This window comes from Hypanus sabinus, chromosome 3 (genome assembly GCF_030144855.1).
Source record: "Hypanus sabinus isolate sHypSab1 chromosome 3, sHypSab1.hap1, whole genome shotgun sequence".
NCBI classification, from domain to species: Eukaryota; Metazoa; Chordata; class Chondrichthyes; order Myliobatiformes; family Dasyatidae; genus Hypanus; species Hypanus sabinus.
In genome coordinates this window covers 6,421,615-6,437,318 of record NC_082708.1, presented here as the reverse complement: position 1 = coordinate 6,437,318, position 15,704 = coordinate 6,421,615, and the positions used below count along the sequence as shown (strand labels likewise).

Genomic DNA, 15,704 nt, shown 5'->3' with positions numbered 1-15,704 from the left:
CCACCCCTCCCACAGTGTGACCCCGTACTGGAGAATCCCATTTCTGAATTGGAACAGCTCAGGTGAATACTCGTCAGTGACGTGGGAGAGCTAGCAAACTCATGATGGGCTGGATGGCCAGCTCTAAGTGCAGTGCTGCCCGGCCAGTGGAAGGGACTCACCTCTTCGTTCTTGTAGAGCCACACCTTGTCCCCCCGGATTGATACGTAGACCTTATTCCGGGATGCCCGCAGTTCCAGATATCCGTACTTCTCCCCAAATTCAGAGATGCTCTCCCGCAAGAAGTAGTCGGATGTACAGGTTGCTCTCGACTCCAGACGCTCCTTCTTCTCCTCCGCCGTTTGTTGGATCACTCGTACCCACTCATTCCGCTCTCCTAGAGCCAGCACAACAGCGTTCGCAGTCTGGCATCTAAGAATTCCAACATTCTACCTCCCTCCACCTTGCTCTGACATTCTGTATCCCTCCTGCTTTTCTCCCTCCTTCCTTCCAATCTTTCATCCTTCAAAACTCCCTCCATTTTCCCACTACCCTCGCTCTTTTACCCTCCTCCCAACGATCAATAAACATTCCACCTCCTCTTCTCGTCTTCCAAATTCCCTACAAACATCTGATATTTCCAACTCTCTCCCCTTGCCTCCATCCTCACATTTACCTCCTTCCCTCCACCCTCAGCTCTGCCTTTAACATTCTCAACCCCCCTCCACCTTCCCCCTCACTTCAATTCCCTCCCTCCAGGACACACCCTACCTTTCACATCCCTCCTCCAACCCTCCATCCTCCTCCCTCCCAGTAAACTCGTTCATCCCTCCTTCTAACCTGATCACCACCTTCCCTCCTCCATCCCTCCACAGTACCAACTTTCCACCGATCATTCCTCCTCCATTCATTCCCCGCCAAACTTCCCAACACTAATGCCAACACCCTTCCTCTGTTTCCTCAGCCATTGGGGGGGGGATGGCAGAGAGCAAGGTGGGGGGGGGGGAAGGAAGCACAATGTGGAAAGCGGAGGATGTACGGGCAGGTGTTGAGGTTCGAGGGGTGGGTGGAAGGCAGGGGTGTAGGGTCAGATACGAAGCCCACTCACCATCGCTCTCAGCCCGGAACACAAAGGTACGGTTGGACGTGACAACCTCAAACTTCTGCTCACCAACGTAGGACACCCGAGTGATGGATCTGACAGAGATCACCCGTTTGGAATAAACCTCCTGCAGGATGAGCGGGTAGGGAATGAAATCTCGGTGCGGACACAGAGAAACAGAGACCACCACCGGGGACTCTCGTCCAGTCTAACATCATCCCAGCTGATCAACCCCGAGTCTCAGATCGACATTCCTGCCTGTTCCTCAAACGCCCCCTCAAGCTCAGAGATCCCATCCCACCGTTAGAAAATAGTCATGTGCGTCTACATCCAACACAGTCCCACAGTCCGAGGATGTACTGGGGGGGAGGGCCCACAAATGTCGCCATGTGCCAACACAGCATGCCCACAACTTGGCAACCCTTATTAACCTGTACACCTTTGGAATGCAGGAGCAAACTCATGCTGGCACGGGAAAACAAACAAACTCCTTACAGACGACGGTGGGAATTGAATCCCCGTCACTGCTGCTCCTTCATCACTTTCTTGTTGTTTGTGGTTCAGAAAACCACAGGTCTTCCACTGACCACGGTACCATAAAACGATCAAATGCAGAAGTTCAAGATTAAATGCAAATGCTACTGTTTTTCACAATTACTGGAATCCATGTCAAGCACAGGGCGCCCTGCACCAACAAAGAGAAGTTGGGAATTAAATGCAAGCACTGGAGGTTTTCGCAATTACTGGAAGAGAATTCAGATATGGGACAAGCAAGCACAATGCACAAACAGCAGAGAGAAGCTGCTGACCTTCCTGCTCGAGTACTGCAGGCCCTCCGTGGGCCTGGGTCCACCACGGATGTTGTGCCCTAGCTGACGTACGTAAACCACAGTCCGGCACAGGCAGCATCGCAGGAGTTGCCAGTCAGCATTGTCCGCCCTCGGGACTCCAGCTCTGGATTCTTCCGCAGGGTTTACTCCCAAGGCCTTCCCCGTGAGTGGGTATGGCCGCATGGCAGTGGACGTTTGAGATCAGAGTTTCCCTTCTAGATGAGATGTCGACCACGGCTGATGAGCCCCGTCTGCCCGAAGCAACTGGTGTCAGTAAACTGCCTTTGCCCCTTCTCTTGTCAGTACAAACAGTGCCACTGGGCTTAGTAGCCAAGCTACACGTGAAGGCCAAGAGCTGGGACTTGGCTATGAGAGGATATTTGAGAAGCACGCCATTGGGAACATTGAATAGGTACAGGGAGCCCCTCTATGGCTATGACAACATTAAGAAACCTACAGTACTCAAAACCCAACCCCACTATTTCAGCGCCCTTACACTGAGCATCACTGTACACTACAGTCCTCAATCAACATGGCTACTGACATCCAAAAGGTCCTGAACCACGAAACGCACGGTTGAGCAACTGCACAGCACGCTGAGGGCACAGCTGTAGTGCGAGGACTGCCTTGGCCACAGTTCTTGCATTTCCACATTCTAGAAGTACATTAACCACCGAACAACTTCTCCAGCTCCTCCAAGTCTGAATGTAGGACAGTGCAGCTCAGTACAAACCCTTCAGCCCACAGCATTGCGCTGATCTTTTAACTCACTCCAAGATCAACCTAACACTTCCCTCCAACACTGCCCTTCACTTTTCTGTCAGTTATGCGCCTGGAGTTTCTGAAATAGCCCTAATGGATCTGCTTCTATACCACCTCTGGCAGTGTGTTCCTCACACCCTCACTCTCTGTAAAACATTCCCCCCCCCCCCTTTCCTCCAAACACTATCAAATTATGCCCCCTCATATCAGTCATTCTGCCCCGGGAAAAAGTCTCTGCTTTTCCACTGTCTATGTCTCCTATCGTGTACACCTCCACGAAGTCATCTCTCAGGTTTTGCTCTAAAGAGGGAAGTCCCAGCTTGCTCAGCCAATCCTCATAAGACATGCTCTCTAATCCAGACAGCATCCTGGTAAATCTACATATACAAACAAGCTGGATGAACTCAGCAGGTCGGGCAGCATCCATTGAAATGAGCAGTCAACGTTTCGGGCTGAGACCCTTCGTCAGGACTCAGATCCTGGTAAATCTCCTCTGCACCCACACTAAAGCTTCTATATCCTTCCTATAGTGACGTGACCAGAACTGAGCACAATATTCCAAGTGTGGACTAACCAAAGTTTTATAGAGCTGCAACATTACCTCATGGTTCCCGAACTCATTCCCCAGAATAATGAACAACAATGAACCTTATGCCTTCTTAAGTACCCTAATAATTGTGCAGAAACTTTGAGGGATCTATGGAATTGGACCCAATATTCTTTCTATTCCTCTACACTGCTAAGAATCCTGCCACTAACCCTGTATTCTGCCTTCAAAGTCAACTTTCCAATGTGAATCACTTCACATTTTTCCAGATTGAATTTTATTACCTCGTTCAACCTATCCACCTATCATCTCTAATCCAGGCAGCATCCTGGTAAACCTCCTCTGCATCCTCTCTAAAGCTTCCACATCCTTCCTATAACTGAAAATAATACTCCAAGTATTGGGAAGAATCTTAATCACCAACTCGCTTGTCCCCATTTCCCAAGTCCTGAGTTAGAACATGCCCACATCTAGCCCCTGCCAAACTGATCTGCCCCCCAACACTATCCTGTCCAGGAAAGTTCACAGCTACCATCGGGCAAGAAGCCTCAAGTCCTACAACTCTCGATTCAGGAACAGCTACTTTCCTACAACCATCACGCTCTGACCGTATGACCAAAAACCCGACCTCAGCAACAGATTGGACAAGACTACAGAGGGTTGTGGACTCGGCCAGCTCCACTGCAGGCTCCCCACCATCAAAGACATCTTCAAAAGTCGATGCCTCAAGATGGCATCATCCATCTTTAATGACCCTTACCATCCAGGACATGCCCCCTTTTCACTGCTATCAGCAACCTGAAGGCACACACTCAACATTTTAGAAACTACTTCTTCCCCTCCGTCATCACACTTCTTTATGAACAATGAACCCGTGTATACTACCTCACTATTTTGCTCTCTTTTCACACTATTTTTATGTATTCTAATTTATTTAATACATAAAAATTACTATGTACTGCTGCTGCTAAACAAATTTCATGACATATGTCAGAGATAATAAACCTGATTCTGACTCTCCTCTCATTAACACCCATCAGGGAGGGGGTACAGGAGCCTGAAGACACAAACTCAAAGTTTTAGGAACAGTTTCTTCCCCTCCTCCATCAGATTTCTGAACGGTCCATGGACCCATAAATACAAACTCATTATTCCTTTTTTCCACTATTTTGGTAATTTATAGATTTTTATCTTTGGCCTATACTGACCTCAAGATATAGGAGCAGAATTAAGCTATTTGGCCCATCGAGTCTATTCCATCACGGCGGAATCATCAGCCTCTCAGCCACAATCTCCTGCCTTTTCCCTGTATCCGTTCATGCCCTTACTAATCAAGAAACTGTCAACCTCCACCTTAGATATACCCAATGGCTTGTTCGCCACAGATTGACCACTCTCTGGTTGAAGGAATCCCTCCTCCTCTCCAGTGTAAATGGTCATCCCTCCATTCTGAGGCAGTGTCCTCTGGTCTTCCACTCACCCACCACAGAAAACATTCTCTCCACATCCACTCTATCAAGGCCTTTCATCATTCGATAGATTTCAATGAGGTCGCCCCTCATTCTTCTGAATTCCGATGAGTAGAGGCCCAGAGTCATCAAATGCTCCTCATATGACAAGGCTTTCAATCTCAGAATCGTTTTTGTCAAACTTGTTTGAACTCTCGCCAATGTCAGCACATCCTTTCTTAGACAAGGGCCCAAAACTGCTCACAATACACCAAATAAGGCCTCACTAGTGCTTTATAAAACTTGAACATTACATCCTTGTTTTATATTCTACTCCTCTTGACATGAAAAGGCATTACACTTGCCTTCCTCACCACCAAATCAACCTGAAAAATAACCTTCCTGCAGGAGGGCCTCCAAGTCTCTTTGCACTTCAGATTTATTCATTCTCTCTTCATTCAGAAAATGGTTAATGCTTTCATTTCTCCTAACAAACATACACTTCCCAACTCTGTATTCCATCCTCCACTTTTTTGCCCATTCTCCTAATCTGTCTAAATCCTTCTGTAGCCTCTCTCCTTCCTCAAAACTACCTGCCCCTCCACCTGTCTTCATTCTGTCTGCAAACTTGGCCACAAAGCCATCAATTCCATCATCCAGATCACTGCCGTGTAATGTGAGAAGAAGCAGCCCCAACAAAGATCTCTGCCAAACACCACTAGTCACCGGCAGCCAACCTCTTTGCCTCCTGCCAGTCAGCAGAGCCCACTCGTTTGGGATGTTGTAACTCATCGCACTTGTGCAAGTGACGGCAAGCTTGACTTCAGTTTGCACAAGACATCACTCTAATATTAGCATTAAAAATCATACAACAGAGAAAGGGGTGCCAGGGTAGCACAACACCATTACAGGAGAGCTATCTTGTTGTATTGGAAAGATCTTAACCGGACGTTTGATACATCAAATTTGAGCAAACCTGGTGACCTTTTATTCAATATTTTCATATGATTTAATTTTTCTTTTTTTTTACTTTCGCCCGCCCCACTTTTTTTTTTTAAGGTACTTTTTTCTTCTTCTCCGTGACTTTTCAGATTTGACCAGAAGGATTTCCCCCGTTTTTTTTGTATTTATATCATCAAATGGACTGCCCAGTCTTTTTTTTTGTTTTAGGTTAGTTTAGTGGGTTTTTCCCCTTAATAATGGCAATTTTTGATCTTTTTTAAAAATTGTTAAGAGGAGTTGTGGCTCCTTTTATATATTAGCACAATATTATACTATATACAATTTTGACAGTGTACACTCCTTTTTTGTTGTTTGTACTTCTATTGGAATATGTACTTGATATAACTTCTCCTCTGATTTGTATTTGTCTTTATATATTTTTAAATCAATAAGAAAAGATGAAAAATGAAATGAAATGACACAGTTACAGCTCAGGATGGTGGAGCTTAGAGCTCAATTCGGGCATCCTCTGTAAGGAGTTTGTATCACGTGGGTTTCCTCTGGGTTCCTCCCACAGTCCAACGACAAACCGGTTAGTGGGTTAGTTGGCCGTTGGAAGTTGCCCTGCGATCAGGCGAGGGTAGGTAGTTGGGTGGCACAGCTCGAAGGGCTGGCAGGGCCTGCTCCACTCTGTATCTCTATATATCTCTGTATCAAGCAACTTTTCTGCAAAATAATACATTTTACGATATATGTCAGCGATAACAAACCCGATTCTGATTCTGACCACCTCCCTGGCATTCGTTGTCTGTCCATCTTTGTTAGTGTGTAGTTTCTTCATTGACACCATTGTGTTTCTTTGTATTTACTGTGAATGCCCACAAGAAAATGAATCTCAGGACTGGATATGGTAAAGTATATGTACCATGGTAATAAATTTACTATGAACTTTGATTTCAGGCACCCACCACCCTCAGTACAAAATTAACTTGTCCCACACATCTCCTGTAAATTTTCTCCATTTCACTTTAAATGCATGCCCCCTGGCATTTGATATCTCTGCTTTGGGAAGTAAAAGACACCACTGTCTGCTCTGTTTCATCCTTTCAAAACATTATAAACCTCTATCAGGTCTCCCTCAACCTCCACACCTCCAGAGAAAACAACCCGAGTTTATCTAGCGAAAGCACGTGCCCTCTAATCCAGGCAGCATCCCAATGAACTTCTGCACCCTTTGGTGCACCCTTCTGCACCAAAGCCTCGATTTGCTTCCCATAATGGGGCATCCAGAACTATTTGCAACACTCCAGATGTGCCTAACTTGAGTTTATGAAGCTGCTCCATAACTTCCTGACTTTTGAACTGAATGCCTCGACTAACAAAAGCAAACATGCCATATGCCCTCTTAACCACCCTATCAACCTGTGTAGCCTCTTTCGGAGAGTTATGAACTTGGACCCCCCCGGGTCTTTCTGCACAGGGTCTTGCTATTAACATGGGTGCCACAACAGCAGAGCAGTTAGTAAAACACCATTACAGAGCCAGCGACCCGACTTCAATATCTGTCTCTGCCTGCACGGAGTTCGTATGTTCTCGCTGTGACCGCGTGGGCTCCTTGGAGTCCCCCACATTCCAAACACATACTGGTCAGGGTCAGCCGGTTGTGGGGCACACCACGTTGGTGCCGGAAGCATCGCGACACTCGTGGGCTGTCTCCGGTACATCTCCGGACTGCTTTGCTCAGGTGAGAGCAGTTTAGGCACCAACAGCAACCCTCCATTGAGGAGCCAGCCCGATCACAATCGGCCATGGATTCTTTCCGTGTAAACCGAGCGACCCGAGTCCCCGCTGCTCCAGTCCGGAAACCAACTCACCTTCTCGTTCTCGAAGTACCTCAGGTAGTCGGTGTCCAGCCGGACGAAACGGCGTTGGTAGATGTAGGAGCTGCGGACACAAGGACAGTGGTCAGTCAGTGGCTCGTCGCTGAAGATGGCACCACCTGCAGCCAGCATCTCACCAGCTGCTGGAGGATCCAATTCTTGTCAAGCACTCTGCCTCTCCCCAATCCCCAGGCTACCCCTTCCCCAGCAACGCACACAAAGTGCTGGAGGAGCTCAGCAGGTCAGGCAGCATCCACAGAAAGGAGTAAAGGGTCGACGTTTCTGGCTGAGACCCTTCATCAGGACTGGAAAGGAAGGGGGAAGAAGCCAGAATGAGGAGGTGGGGGAGTGGGTAGGAGGAGAACAGGCTGGAAGGTGAAATGAGAGGGAAGGTGGGCAGGTGGGGAAGGGGAGGTTGGAGAATAGAGAAAGAAGCTGGAAGGTGATAGGTGGTAAAGGTAAAGGGCTAAAGGAGGAACCTGATAAGAGAGTTCTCCCAATGACCATCCGTTCCAATTTGACTTCCCATTTCAGCATGCAAGTCCATGGCAATTTCTCCTTCCCCCACCTCCTTCTTCTGGCTTCTGCCCCCTTCCTTTCCAGTCCAGATGAAGGCTTTCTACCCACAACGTTGACTGCTTATTCTCCTCCTTAGATGCCGCCTGACCTGCTGAGTTCCTCCAGCATTTTGTGTGTGTTGTTCAAGATTTTCAGCATTTGCAGAATTTCTTGTGCTTACTCTTTCCTCTGCCTCATGCAAAGCCACCTCCTAACCTTCTCCCCCAAAAAACTCACAGCCCCTCCCCATCGCAACCCCCTCCCACCACCATACATATATACCCTACCCAAAGTCTAAAACAGAGACAATCTCAGCCTATAGGTCAACCCCACACCAATATCAGAAGCCCCAAACTGGGCACCTTGTTAACTTTACTGTTAAGATAACAAAATCAGAATGGATAACGTCTTCTCACACTGTTGAGAAACGAAAGAGCCACACAATAAATACTGGATTCCCCTACTCACCCCACTTCACTCTGTATTGTACTGGATTCCCCCACTCCCCCCACTTCACTCTGTATTGTACTGGATCCCCCCACTCCCCCCACTTCACTTTGTATTTTACTGGATTCCCCCACTCCACTCTGTATTGTACTGGATTCCCCACTCCCCCCACTCCACTCTGTTATGTACTGGATTCCCCCACTCCCCCCACTTAACTCTGTACTGTATTGGATCCCCCCACTCCCCCCATTTTCCCTCAGGTTGAAACTCTCCAACTCAGAATGGAGGAGCAACATCTCGTTTTCTGTCTGAGTAGCTTCCAGGTAGACAGCAAGAACACTGATTTCATGGTGTTGGAGTCATAGTATACTACTGCACATAAACAGGCCATTCAACCCATCTAGTCTGCACCAAACCACATATCTGACTAGTCCCATCGACTTAGAACTGGACCATAGTCCTCCCATTCACGTACCCATCCAAATTTCACTTAAGTATTGAAATCGAACCCACGTCCACCGGCAGTTCATTCCACACCCTCACCACTTTGAGTCAAGAAGTTTCCCCTCACGTTCTCCTTAAACATTTCACCTCTCAACCCTTAACCCATGACTTCTAGTTTTAGTCTCACCCAACACCAGTGGAAAAAGCTTGCTTGCAATTACCCTATCCATGCCCTCATAATTTTGTATAACCCCATCAATCTCCCCTCATTCTCCTACACTCTGGGGAATGAAATCCAAATCTGGTCCACTTTCTTGGCTCGTGTCTTCTGTTGCTGTTCTGAACACTGGGGGCTCGCTACGTTGGCACTGGAATATGTGGCAACACTTGCGGTCTAACCCCAGCATTAAGAGTTTGTGTGTTCTCCCTGTGGCCGCGTTGGTTTCCTCCCACCCTCCATGGACATATTCCATCAGGGTTAGTGAACTGTGGGCATTCTATTTCAGCATGGGAAGTGTGGCAACTCTTGTGGGCTGCCCCCACCATGTCCTTGGACTGTGCTGGTTGATTGATTACTTTATTGTATTTTTTTTATTTTAGTCATACAGTGCACTGGAGGCCCTTATGACCTTTCCAACATCATCCCAGCAATCCCGACAACCCCGATTTAACCCTAACATAATCACAGGACAATTGACAGTGACCAATCAACCAATTCCATACATCTTTGGATTGAGGGAGCAAAGTGGTCACCCGGAGAAAAACACCCATCCCACGAGGAGGATGTACGGAAACTCTTTAAAGAAGGCGTCGAGATTGAACTCCAAGATCTGACACCATGAGCTGCAACAGCGTTGCGCTAACCGTTACACTACCATGGTATCCATGGTGACCAAGCAAGGAGACGGTCACGCTAAACTGGAGTGCGTAGGAACTTCTGATATGGGACGCGAGTTTCCGGAATTTCTGCCCCAGAGGGTTGCAGACATTGGATCACTGGGGTTGTTTGAGGAGGACGGAGTTAGTGCTTTGGAAGTCCAGCGAATTGACGGCAGTGGGGAATTGGAACAGAGGAGCAATTGAGCTCAGGAACATTTTCAAGAGGCAGCTCACACCTGCTGCTGAACAAACGAGTCGTTTTCTCGGGAATGAGGCAAGATGATGCCAGCGGTTTTTCTGACCCAGGTGACTTCTTCCAGTTTGTCCACAAAACAGCTTATTCTGCTCTGTGTCTTTCTATTCTTTTCCAGGTGGGTTGGGTTCTGTCGGAGTCCATGATCGACACGGTTCTTCACAAGCAGTGGGTTTTCAGACTGCTGTGCAACCTGGCTTTCCACTATCTCCAGGGACAGCCTGAAAGACGTGTACCTTCAGAGAGCGGCCCTGCAGGTAACATGGTTCCTCAACGATTTCGCCAACTGAAGCATCGCGAGAGAGCACAACACCAGACAGCGGGAGAAAGAAGGCCCCTGCTGAGTTCCTCCAGCATCTTGTGTGTGTTGCTTGGATTTCCAGCATCTGCAGATTTTCTCTTGTTTGTGGTAGCAATTTAGTTGGGCAGTTGATTACAAATTGAATTGGTCTGACCCAACATTGTGGGCCAAAGGGCCTGGTCCCATGCCACACTGATCTACATCCTCTGACGACACCCATTATTAATGGCTCTCAACACCCAGGACAGGACACGCTCTCTTCTCATTACTACCAAAGAGGAGATACAGAAGCCTGAAGACCCACACTCAATGACTCAGGAACAGCTTCTTCCCCTTCCTACTCAGAAATAGCTTCTCTCCGAGACCCTTCCCAGACATGAAGAAGGAAGAGGGAAGATGGGGGGAGGGATAGGAATAAGAGGGCAGGAGGGAGAACTTACTAGAAGTTCGAGAAATCGATGTTCACGCTGTCAAGATTGGACGTGGTCCAGACAGAATAGGGGATGTTGCTCCTACCCACCCTCCCCCGACTGCTTGTACTCCTTCCCTTTTCCCTTCTCCCCACCTGCACTTCAGGAACCGCTCCTTCCTCTCTGTCATCAGGTTTCTGAACACTACCTTTTTTCGGACACAATTTATTTCCACAGTTTTTATAGTAACTTTACATATTTGCACAGCACTGCCGCCACAAGGTCTCACACCAGACAGGTCGGTGATAGTAAATCTGAGCCGAGCCTGCTGACACCACATTGAATGGAGATTGAAAAGGCTCCTTCACAGTGTCATTGCCAGCAGGGAGGTAATGGGGATAAACTCCCACTACCTATTAAATGCTCCTGCTGGTGTGAGTCTCAAATAGCTTCAGATGACCAATTCCAGCTTCTGGCCTTCACCTGTGGTTTTAATTACTAAGCCTGGTGGAACCTTTTCTACTGACAGCAGAAGGGGCAAAGGCAGGTTAACAGCACCTTAAAACCAGTCGCTTTGGGCAGACTCATCAGCCGTGGTTGGCAGCTCATCTAGAAGAAAGACTCGGATCTCAAACCTCCGCTGCCTTGCGGCTATACCCACTCACGGGGAAGGCTTCGGGAGTGAGCCGGAGTCCCTGAGGCAGTCCTACATCGAGTTCAACGCTGACTGGCAACTCGTGCAAAGGTGCTGGTGCTAAACTGTATCTGTCTCTGCCATTCCTTTGGATTCATCAGCTGCATGGAGATGGGGAGCCTGCTGCGTGGGCAACAGCTTGCTCTCCACATCGTACCACCCTGGCTTACGTATCACAGAGACAGCTAGGACACAAGACCCGTGGTCACCCCAACTGATGGAGGGCCTCATTGAATGGTGGGGAAAGGTACGAGCAGCTCCTGCTGAAAGGAGGGGTCAGTGGGCTGAATGGCCTTTGACGCCCCCCCCCCTCAAAGCCCAGTGAAGTAAAGTTCTACTCTAACGCACTGGAAAACATGCAGATCTACTCCATCACCACTGGCACATGATACTATGCCAGAGCTAACACCGACGTCAACACAACACAGGGGAGGGTCCCAACTACACCCAGTAACCACAGACAATACCACAGTGGGAAAAACACTCTATTCAAAAACAATTTCAAGACACCCAAGCACTCCAACAGTCACCCATCACCACCGCCCATCAGACCTGAGGATGCTCCCAGATGAAAAGTAATTCAAGCGCAACAACCTGGAAGAGAAAGAAGGTTCCGGAATTCAGATGCCGATGTTCGGAGGGGACTCCTCCTCCCTGACTACGAGCCACACACTTTGAGCTCGGCTGCTTACTACCTGCGACTGGCAGGAGGTGTGGGCCATTATTTGCGAACGGGGGTTTCTGATGAGGACGCCTACCGCACAAGTCTCTGGGGCAGAATCTTCATCCTCCCCACCCAGACAGCGTAGAAGACTGGCAATGTACACAGCGTGTTACAGATCAGTTGCAGGTATGGGCAGTGAAATGGCAGATGGAGTTTAATCTGGCCAAATGCGAAATATTGCTCCTTGGTGGGTCATGTGGAAAGAGACAGTACACCGTCAAGGGCAAGACCTTAATGGTGGTGATGAACAGAGGGATCTTGGGGTCCGAGTTCACTGCTCCCTGAAAGTGGCTGCACACTTTGACATGGGGAAGGCGGCACATGGCATGCCTGTCTTTATCACTCGAGCCACTGAGTTCAGAAGTCAGGAAGTTATCTTGCAGCTTTGCAAAGCTCATCTGGAGCATTGCAAACCGTTCTGGTCACCCCATTACAGGAAGGATTTGAGAAGCACAGATAGAGGAGACAGAGAGCATCTGTTTCCAAGGGTTGAAATATCTAACACTAGAGGACAGGCATTTAAGGTGAGACGGGGTAATTTCAGAGGGAGATGTGAGGAGCTAGGTTTCTTTTTAAAAAGCAGAGAGTGATGGGTGCCTGGAATACACTGCCTGGGACAGAGGTAGAGGCAGATTCATGAGGGACTTTTAAGAGAGATGCATGAATGTGAGGAAAATGGAAGGATATGGACGTTGTGTAGGAGGAGGGATAGTTTAGTTGGCCATTTGATTACGGATTTAATTGATTCGTCACAGCATTGCGGGTTGAAAGGCTGTACTGGTCTACACTCTACAGTCTTTATACCTTTGCATCAGATTCTGTGCACTGCATCCCATCCTCAGTCCTTCCTTACTACCAGCACAGAGAGGTAATCACAAGGAAGGCACGCCAGTGTCTTTATATTAAGGAGGTTCATTAAGTCACCAAGCTCTCTAACCAGCTTCTACGGACTTACTGTTGAAAGTATCCTGAGTGGTTACATCATGGTCTGCTGGAGCAATCTGAATGTGCAGAATTAAGATTAAAAATTAGCTTTATTTTTCACATCAGGGCAGAGTGGGTAAATAGATCAGCTGTGATTAAATGGCACAGCAGACTCGATGGGCCGAATGGCCTAATCCTGCTCCTCTATCTTATGTACATCAAGACATAGTGAGATACGTCGATTGCATAAAATCCAGCAGAGCCTGAGGTTCTGCTGGGGGCAGCCCACAACTGTGCAGCACCAACACAGTCTGCAAACAATTCACGAACCCTGGACAGACACCTTTGTGAGGGCACCCAGAGGAACCCACGCAGTCACAGGGAGAACGTGCAAACTCCTCCCAGGCAGCAGCAAGAACAATCATACAATGGCTCTGTGAAGCTAACTGCTGTACCGCCGTGCTGAGAGAGTAGTGGACTCAGCCCGATACACCACAGGCGCATCTCCCCACCATCACTGGTATCCAGAGCAGGTGCTGCCTCAAGACGGCAGGGTCCATCATTAAAGATTCCCACCACCTGGACCATGGCACCTTCTCTCAGCTCCCATTGGGCGGGAGGTGCAGAACCCTGAAGCCCCACAGCCACACCACTAAGTTTGAGAGCGGCTACTTCCCTTCAACCTTTCGGCTCTTGAACCAACTGGCACGACCCTAGTGGCTACCTCAGTACAGCAACACTGTGACCACTTTCATCACTGCACGAAAACGCACTTCTCGTTAAGGTCTTTCTTTTTAAGAATGCGTATAAATTTTTCATCTATGTTTGTTTTCTTGTGAATTCAGGTTATCTGACGCGCTGTGCCTGTGCGGATGACAACCGCTCCACAATAGCGGACTGTTAGCGCGATGCCATTACAGCTCGGCGTGTCAGAGATTGGAATGCAATCCTTTGCTGGTCAGAGGAGAGGCAGTGGATGTCATTTACTTGGATTTTCAGAAGGCGTTTGATAAGGTGTCACACACAAGGCTGTTTAACAAGATAAAATCCCGTGGCATTACAGGAAAGATACTGGCACGGACTGAGGAATGATTGACAGGGGCAGCGAGTGGTAATAAAAGGGGCCTTTTCTGCTTGGCTGCCAGTGACCAGTGGCATTTCTCAGGGGTCAGAATTGGGACCGCTACTTTTCACATTGATTGTCAGTGATTTAGATAATAGAATTGATAGCTTTGTGGCAAAGTTTGGCAATTGCAGCAGGACTTCGACAAGTTGGAAGAATGGGCAAAAAAAGTTGCAGCCGGAATATAATGTTGGGAAATGTATGATAGTGCATTTTGGTAAAAGGAAAAATTGTGTGGACTATCATCTAAATGGGGAGACAGTTCAAACATCAGAGGTGTGGAGGGACTTAGCAGTCCTTGTGCACGACTCACAGAAGGTTCATTCACAGGTTGAGTTTGTGGTAAAGAAGGAAAATGCAATGTTGGCATTTATTTCAAGGGGAATAGAATAAAAAAGCAAGGAGATAATGCTGAGCTTTTATAAGACACTAGTCAGGCTGCACTTGGAGTATTGTTAACAGTTTTGGGCCCAATATCTCAGAAAGGAGAGAATCCAGAGAATGATTTCAGGAATGAAGGGGTTAACATATGAGGAGCGTTTGGCAGCTTTAGGCATGTACTCACTGGAATTTAGAAGACTACTAGGGGATCTCATTGAAACCTACTGAATGTTGAAAGGACTGGATAGGGTGGACGTGGAGAGGATCTTTCCTAATGGGGATGTTAAGAACCAGAGGGCATGGCCACAAAATTGAGTGGGGACCCTTTAGAACGAAGGAGAAGAATTTTTTTAAGCCAGCAAGTAGTAAGTCTGTGGAATGCTCTGCCACAGATTGCAGTGGAGACCAAGTCCGTGCAAATATTTAAGGCAGAAGTTGATCATTTCATAATCAATCAGAGCATCCAAGGATATGGCAACAAGACAGGTGTATGGGGTTGAGTGGTTTCCAGGATCAGTCATGATGGAATGGCAGAGCAGACTCGATGGGCTGAATGGCCTAATTCTGTTCCTATATATTATGGTCCTCTGTAAGGAGTCTGTATGTTCCCCCTGTGGAACGTGTGGGTTTCCTCCAGGTGCTCTCGCTTCCTCCCAAAGCCCAAAGGTGTCCAGGTTAGTAGGTTAGCTAGTCATTGTAAACTGTCTTGCGATTAGGCTAGGGTTAAATCGGAGTTGTCTGGGGTTACAAAACAGCACAGCTTGAAGAGCCAGAAGGACATAGTCAGCACTGGATCTCCAAATAAAATTAACTCAGTTACATTCAAACATGTCAATTAGTAGGCCGTTCGGCCCTTTGAAGCCTGATCTGCCATTCAACAAAGCATGATTGATGCAAGTTAACAAACCTGAAATCTGCACACAACCTAAAAACTGCACAGAATACTCCAGATTAGGCCTCACTAATGTCATATAATACTTCAATATTACATCTCATCTCCTGACTTACGAAGGCCAATTTCCCAAAAGACCTTTTCATGACCCCGCCTACCCGTGATGCCACTTTCAAGGGATTAT

The 15,704-nt window shown here is 47.7% G+C and overlaps 1 protein-coding gene across 9 annotated transcripts in view; it reads right to left on the bottom strand.

Moving 5' to 3' along the window:
• Nucleotides 1–15,704, bottom strand: part of LOC132391014 (arf-GAP with Rho-GAP domain, ANK repeat and PH domain-containing protein 1-like) — a 284,897-nt gene that overhangs the window by 74,387 nt on the left and 194,806 nt on the right. For all 9 annotated transcript variants that reach the window (XM_059963618.1, XM_059963617.1, XM_059963620.1 and 6 more), the window contains 3 exons: nt 7,485–7,554; nt 1,088–1,208; nt 162–376 (listed from right to left, as the gene is read on the bottom strand). In XM_059963618.1, the coding sequence (XP_059819601.1) occupies nt 162–376; nt 1,088–1,208; nt 7,485–7,554 (406 nt within the window). The remainder of the gene's footprint in view (nt 1–161; nt 377–1,087; nt 1,209–7,484; nt 7,555–15,704) is intronic.